This window comes from Thermobia domestica, chromosome 15, assembly GCF_964235325.1.
Source record: "Thermobia domestica chromosome 15, izTheDome1.hap1.1, whole genome shotgun sequence".
NCBI classification, from domain to species: Eukaryota; Metazoa; Arthropoda; class Insecta; order Zygentoma; family Lepismatidae; genus Thermobia; species Thermobia domestica.
In genome coordinates this window covers 18,795,683-18,803,896 of record NC_137468.1, presented here as the reverse complement: position 1 = coordinate 18,803,896, position 8,214 = coordinate 18,795,683, and the positions used below count along the sequence as shown (strand labels likewise).

The 8,214-nt window shown below is 35.3% G+C and overlaps 1 protein-coding gene across 1 annotated transcript; it reads right to left on the bottom strand.

Annotated features, from left to right (window-relative positions):
- Nucleotides 1-419: 419 nt before the first annotated feature.
- On the bottom strand, nt 420-7,851 carry LOC145671821 (uncharacterized). Its single transcript, XM_081741049.1, has 2 exons — nt 7,410-7,851; nt 420-1,112 (listed from the first exon to the last, which is right to left on the bottom strand). Exons 1-2 carry the CDS (start codon nt 7,665-7,667, stop codon nt 777-779), a joined length of 594 nt encoding a protein of 197 aa, XP_081597175.1. The 5' UTR covers nt 7,668-7,851; the 3' UTR covers nt 420-776.
- Between the last annotated feature and the right edge of the window lie 363 nt (nt 7,852-8,214).

Sequence of the window (8,214 nt, the reverse complement as noted above, 5' to 3'; positions counted from 1 at the left end):
CACGAATTCCCTGCTTTTGGTCGACATTTAATTTCTTCGCAAATATGATTTTCGTCTGTTAATATTGATCCTAGATATTTGAAACTATCCACTTTATCAAAAGTATTATTTAATATTTTAACGCATCCATAATTTGCTGTATTCCGGCTGAAGTAAGCACTTATTTTATTAAAAAACAACAACAGAAAACACAATTAAGTTTAAAATAACGTATTATTGAATTTGGTGTTTTAAAAACCTATGTAGATTATTTACAAATAGAAATCTCGTTTAAGCAATTTCTGAATGAAGCAGATGTATTAGCACCGAAGTATCGGCAAATATGTCCCACATAGCATATTAATAATTATTTAGACCTAGTTTTCACGTTTCAAACTTTTATCAGAAGCAAATAAATCCAAATCATGTTCATAAGGTAGTGCTTTTTATTTCCACTTTAATATTTCACACATTTCAGGACATACATACGATTGTATTACATTCTGGATAATTCCCTTAGGATGTATGGAAAGAAATTCTAATGTACATCTTCAATTTACATTATAACTATCACAGAAAAAGGGTAAATACTGTAGGCTATTTTTGAAAATGTTATTTTACTCCTGGATATTTTTGACAACCTAAGCTTAACGGGTTTCGTTCAATGTATGATTGTGCTAGGTACAATTCCTTAAATATTTGATTATTTGGAACACTGAGATTCTTCTGTACTGATAATGATTTGCAAAAATAGTTTCATAAAAGTAGAATTATACAAGATGGAGCCAGAGAATTTCTTACAGAGAACTCACAAGAGGTTTGATCTCCTTGTGACTTAGTTCCATCACGTTCATGATGGTAGCAGCACCGACGTTACTAAATAATTCGTTTATTAACGCACTTCTCAGGCCATGCTTTGGTCCTTTCGGTACTTTGACTTTTTCTTCAATTGCAAATCCGTATTCCTGATTGGAGGATGGAGGAAACTCGTACCTCTGATGTGGCGATAGTTCATTGCGTCTTTTTAAATACAACACCCTTCCTTTGCCTTCCTTGCTGAAACCATCGTATATCTGACCTTTCACTTCTGGAGATGGAGGGATCATGTTTACGTCACAGTAAGGCCACTCAGCCTGAAAGGAAAGAATTAATCCACTAATATTAGAGATTATTGGTCGTTAGAAATAAAAATCATTTTCAAAGGCATATAAGGAATATACGCGAAGGTTGGACTTTCGAACCACAATAGGAAAGAATAAAGTATGGCGATTTAAAAGAAGTCAACATTTCAAAGGATTTACAATAATAAAAAAAGTGCGTGAATAGGCAGTTATATATATTTAAAAAAGCTTTAAGCCCTGCACACTTTTGAACCACCTAAACATAACGAACTTTCACAATGTACCATTTCATAATCCGTGCACGTCGAAAAAGTTACAGATAATGTATGAATGTCTGTCTATTCGTTCGTTGGAGGACCTACTATTCATGTCGAGACCAAACTTCAAACTTCAGGTTTTTACAAGATTCTGTACGATTTGGTTTTCGAACATTCTTCCTATCCTCAAGAACAAAGTTTACTGAATGGAAAAACCAAATCTTGTGATTTTCTCAAAAACGGCTCTAACGATTTTAAATTTTTTGAGTAAAACTTTTATTATTTTTAGTCGTAGATTCCATTAATGCACAATTCGATGTGGGACAGGGGCGGCATAAGGGTGATTTCCAAAGAAACTGAAGAATTCGTGGTGTATTTAATCAAAAATTGACCGATTGAAATTGACTAGACTCAAGTACCTTACATTAACGAATAAAAATCGTAGTATATTGTTCAAGTTAGAACACTGTTAGAATTCATAAAAACAAGAAGTTTGAAATAGTTTTCTCAGCGTTCATGTCGCGATGACTCGTGGGTTAAAGTGACTGACAGGGGTGGGGTGGGTCTCGGTGGGTAGTAGGTCAAAGTTGGTCACTGTAGATCGTGGGTTGCAGTACGTCGTAGGTGCAGTGGGTCGTAGACCGAGGTGTCAAGTAGATCTGTGAGTCTTTGGTCAAATTTTCATTGACCCACATCTCTCTCTCTCTCTATCCACACTCACTAAAACTCGCCCACATCCTCAAATGATGCCAATTACTGATTCTTTCAACCTCAATATATTCACATATTCATTCGCCCTGACCCTCATGTACCGAAGTGAGGATGAGGACATTCCTGATGAGGGCAAAATAAATGAGGGTGCTAATCTGTGATTCAAGCCCCGGTCGTGGTTAGGAACCCAAGTCAACAGTAGACTCTGACTTTCATAACCTCTTTGTTGTATACTCAAATCTACCCTTTTGCTTATATCATCCGTCTCCTTTAGCCTATATTGCACAACAATATTACGTTAAATTAAAGAGAAAGCTAAACTCTTTGCCACTAAGAACGAAAGGACGTGGTGCATAACATAGTCAACTGATATATATTATTTTAAATCGTGGAACGTGTGGTGCAGACATCCATTTCTACTTTCTATATCGCTGATTTCCTCTTGACTTGACTTTGGCATATCTTAAGATAACAGACTCATTAATTTCCCCATGAGTCCGAGGTAATACTGAAAGCTATGTGCATTCAAATGGTATTAAAAGAGGGACTACGTTCACTGTACTTGCTAAAAAGGACAAAAAAGTGAAGTCATATATAGGGGTATATATTGTAGGAATTTAAAAAATATCTTAAAAAAATACTGAGACAAAGTATCATTAATACTTAGCATGATAATTACGTAAAAAAGAACAAATGTGTGAAAAATATATGGAGACAGGTTGGTCTTAAGTTTATATTCTACTAATGACATTTCTTACATATTGAAACCTATTGCTAAATCATTAGATGTGTATCAAATTAGTCTTTTATACACGATTGTACCACTAGCTCACATCATTAGTGAATCTTATGCTTATCATATCAACATCATCTTGCATTCACCACGATATAAAGTTAACCTCTTCGTTTTCACATAGGAAGTTTCTGTTTTAACACAATTCATTAATTGCAGCTTCCTACGTCTCTTCCCTCTTTTCCCTGCCACCATACCTGCTAGCACGTCCCTTATGATATGAAAGTTCCCTTATAGCTAATGTTCTTACTAGTTTATCTTCCTTTTTTCAGTTACATATAAAATTGTTCTTTTATCCTTGACTATTTCTAACAACTTCTCACTCGTTTTCTGTTCAACCCAACTAATTCTCTCGATTTTTCTCCACACTTACATTTCGAAAGTCTTTAGTCCTTTTTCATGACTTTGCGTGATGCCCACGTTTTTGTCACATAGCGCTACAATATTCCACTCGAATCTTACGTCCATCTGCTTCAGTTTAACGGGTATTACTATCGGACTTTAAACATGAAACGAAATGAGATCTTTTAATTTAACGTCTTATAATTATGCTCTTCATGCTAATGAAGACGGTGATTAAGGTTGGTGAATCATGACGAAAGAATTGGTGAAATGAGATTGAGGGAGGAAAGGTGAGCACCCCGAGAAAACTCACGGATAGGATTTTGTCCAACAGAAACGTACTTGGCCGGGGGTCGAACCAGGGATCCCACGCAGCAAAGGTTAGTGCTCTACCAATGAGCTGCTATGTCCTCTCACTTAAAGACGTCCGTCAAGCTGGCCCGCACAAATTTCATATTCAAACTAAAACAGTACAAAAGATTTGTACCCAATATGTACCAATTTGTACCACTAAAATTAGAATTTGTACCCCCACCAATTTCGAAAAAAATGAATTTCGGATGGCGGGCCAGCTTGACGTCAAGTTGGCCCGCACAATTTATTTTTCTTTCCAATTCGAACAAAAACGGTACCAAAAATTTGTACCCAATATGTACCAATTTGTACCACTAAAATTAGAATTTGTACCCCCACCAATTTCGAAAAAATTGAATTTTTGATTTTTTCAATTCGAACAAAAATGGTACCAAAAATTTGTACCCAATATCTACCAATTTGTATCACCGAAATTAGAATTTGAACCCCCACCAATTTTGACAAATTTGAATTTTTCTCTTTAGTGTTTATACATTTAGTGTAAAAACAAAGCATTATTTATTCTTTTTTGTCAATTACTTGTTTAATTTTCCCATCCTGGATTTAATTCCCCATTCGTCTTGAGGAATAATTTTACGGCACTGAGGTTCATTGTGAGATTTCACAATCTGAATATAATTCGTCTATAGTGTAATCTTTAGTTTAGTCTTCCATTGTTAGTTTAGAGATAAGGTTAAAGCCTTTGATTGCTTCTATACATCACATGACTTAGCAAGTGCGTACTTCATCGTCCTCTCTATTGCCTTTTTTTTTTAAAAAAAAAAATCTTGTATCCAGTTCTTATTTCTGTTTACAGGAATAGAAATAGATCAACCAAGAATTCATCATGCAACCAAAACGAGGGAAACCACCCTCTATTGAGAAGCGTTATATCGAAGAGGAAATCATGAAGTATAAGGAGGAAGTAGTTCAAGATGGTACGTATTCTGTTAATTAATGAAAACACCAACTTACTTACGAAAAGAGTTGTGTTTTGAAAACTCGCATCGTGAATTGTTTCTGTCAACTTAAAAGCCATTTAAATAAAAATGCGAAAGGTCCCTGAATTAGCATAAGCAAGTTGAAAGAGGGAGCGAACCAGTTATATGGATCGTGCTGGCGTCGCAGGTCGGATAACCAACGTCGAGGACAGTTTCCAGTGCAATGGGAAGGAGTTGGAGTGAAGAGAAGATCACGTTGGCCTCTGAGCATATTCTTTGTTAGCTTTTCAATTCTGGAGGAGATGCATGGAGTTCACTAAATTTCATATTACTGCGTTACCTTTTTTGGTGTTTTACCTAAAAATTTGGGGGGACGCGTTCCCCTTCACCCCCGCTAACAACTCCCATTATCTATGTCTTATCATCAAGTCAAGTTGCAGGAGGAAAGCTGACTGACATAGTTTAACACTATAGAATTGAGAGTTGGAAAAATTTCAATTTAGTATAATATATATATATATATATATATATATATATATATATATATATATATATATATAACCGATCGACAGGCCTGACGAAATGGTTTCGAGGGCCAGATTTTGTCAGGGGCCCGACTGCTTTTAACCGTAATTAAAACCTAAAGTGTATCTACAATAGTTGTAATAACTTTAACTAGATACTTAATGTTTTTTTCCGGAACTCTGATATGTTTTTAGGGGCTAACATGTTTTCCAGACATGTTTTTAGGGGCTAGTGCCCCCGGAGATCTGTGAGTGCCTCCGGAGGAGACCAGAATAATACGTCTATAATATAATATAATAAATAGAACAGTACCATGTGAAAATATTAAGTGCTCCTCCGAATACCGTTGAGCGTCCCTCCGGAACATTATTTTCTGAAATAAACACTGCTCAGTGTCTGTTAGTATGTCCGAATGTTCTTACATAGACTGGTGTCTCTAATACTAATAATTATGTATTCTGTGCATAGCTTCGCATGCTCTATTGAACGTATCATTTAACTTGGGAAAATAACTAAGTTAAAAATAATAATTTCGCTGTAATATAAAGCCAATCAGGTAAAAAAGAAAAAATACATCTACCACGTCTAAACTACTAAACAGATTGATTAAAGAATGGAAACAATACAAATCTCTGGGTGTAGACGAAATTCATTCCTCGTTAATTTTAGCTGGGGGAGAAATTGTGAAACGAGTTACAGAAACTCATTTTCCTCATGTGGAGAAAAAGAGGAATTGCCACAAGATTAGAAGGGATCAATCATCGAAAAAATGAAATGAACTCTTTAGCTTAAAGTTCCACGTTTATGCAAGCTAAGTGCTAAAGGAGACGGATGAAATTGTAAGTGAATGATGGAAGAAATGGTGGAATAAGAAACAAGGAAAAACGAGAGAATCCCGAGAAAACCCACGGATACGATTTCGTCCACCACGAATCAATCATTGTTCCGATTCACAAGAAAGGCGACAGGATCGACTGTAATGATTATCAAGGCGAGTGGCGTATTTATAATTTTGTTTCGGGGGGCTTTTCGAACTGTACTGTTCACTGTGCTTCCTAAATGTACTATCGGTACTGTTCACCACCTCCTGGTTTGCCCAAGATAAGGTATAGTTTTAAAAATTACATAAATTCAAATTTCTCGGAATGGGTGGAGGAACAAATTCTAGTTTTTGTGGTACAAATTGATACATGTTGGATACAAATTTTTGGTACAATTTTCATTCGAATTAGAAAGAAAAATGTGTTGAGCAGGGCAGATTGACGTCAAGTTGGCCCGCCATCAAAAATTCATATTTTCGAAATCGATAGGGGTACAAATTCTAATTTTAGTGGTACAAATTGGTACATATTGGGTACAAATTTTTCGCACCATTTTTGTTCGAATTGGAAACAAAAATAAATTGTGCAGGCCAGCTTGACGTCAAGATGACCCGCCATCAAAAATTCATTTTTTTCGAAATTGGTGGGGGTACTATTCTAATTTTAGTGGTACAAATTGGTACATATTGGGTACAAATTTTTGGTACCGTTTTTGTTCGAATTGGAAAGAAAAATTGTGCGGGCTAGCTTGACGTCAAGCTGGCCCGCCATCAGAAATTCAATTTTTTCGAAATTGGTGGGGTTACAAATTCTAATTTTAGCGATACAAATTGGTACATATTGGGTACAATTTTTTTGTACTGTTTTAGTTTGAATATGAAATTTGTGCGGGCCAGCTTGACGGACGTACTTAAAGCTATAAATTTCATTTCAAAATCTCACGAAATATTTATACGTATTTGCTAGAAATTCAACAAGCAAAATTATGTTAGATTTTAAAGCTAGTTCTAAACTATTTAGTGGGAAAGGATGACAGAACTACTAGAATTACAAAAATTATCATCAGGAAAGTTGAAAACAAAAATGGTGGGCCAAAACTGTGCTACTTTCTCGGTGTATGCATTGCGCTAACCAAGAGATTTCGAACATAAAATACAAGTTTTTTTCCCCTCTGCAATGTTGTGTTCATTGTACAGTGCTCCACTTTAAAAACCGGCCCGAGCTCAACTCATGTAGACTTAACTTACATTGTCCTCCCATCCGTCCCTTTCTTAACTAGCTTCTTCGCCTTCTTATTTCTTACCCCTGTGATAAGCATAAGACTCACCCAAAGTACTCGGAATACATGAGTTATATGACTGTTGCCTGCATGAATACGTAAGCTATATTTTTGTCAGTTAACAACGTATAGCAGTAAAGTTTTCAAAACCTGGCCCCCATATTTTAAATCTGTACCAAATAAATTGTTTAAAGTAAAACCTTACCAAAGCATTTTCGTTACCAAATGCCATATAAATTAATGGTCTTGTACTTACAATCAATTTTCCTGTAAATGTGACACGTACCTTCAATGGAAGTTGATGCCCCAATCCGTCGCTTGTGTCTTTATAGGAACGTACGTTATATTTGATCTCTTCTCGATATCGTTTCGTTCGTTTCTTGGATACTTCTTCTTGCAACTGTCTTAATTCTTCTGGGTCCCTAAGTTTTGGAATGGTCTCTCTTAACTTATGTAAGTTCTTAATGAACCAGTTCTGACGCTGGAGTTCTTCCTTCTTGCAAGCCCCTTCATAGAACCTCATCCAATTCTCATCTCCTTTCATTGTGAAAACTCTATCTTGTCTCTTTTAGTTAAAAATAATTACAACAAAATTTGTGCCAAGATATAGAACCTCCTAAACTCTTTCAAATAGTCAGCGGATATTATTTTTTCTTTTTTCTTTTCTAACAATTCTAGGTTTTAAAATTTCAGTCCCTTCGCTAAAGGCTAGTCGACTATATCACTAAATTTGTTATTTGCAGAAAATTGTTTTGATTTTTAAATGATTATATTAGTTACAATATACACTGTAACCAAGATATACGGACATTTGTTGAATTGTCTGTTGTACGTTGATATTTTTAAAATATAAATTTGCTTTAAAGAAATGTTAATACTGATCTTTTGTTCATCATATTTTATGTGTCATGAAAATCATAACCAAATATAAATTACGTACTATCCCATTTTACGGATACATACATGGATTTATGTAATATGTACCTTTTTCGTCATGACATGAATTTCTAGTACCTTATGAATTATTTCTTATGGGAGTAGGGCTGCCATATTTTAAAATTAGAAAAGCGGGGGGGGGGATTCTAAACCGT

What these genes read in the sequence shown, in the direction of transcription:
- LOC145671821 (XM_081741049.1), bottom strand. Translation starts at nt 7,667, where the DNA reads ATGAAAGGAGATGAGAATTGGATGAGGTTCTATGAAGGGGCTTGCAAG. An exon ending in GGCATCAACTTCCATTGAAG is followed by an intron (nt 1,113 to 7,409) that starts GTACGTGTCACA and finishes CTTTCCTTTCAG; the next exon opens with GCTGAGTGGCCTTACTGTGA.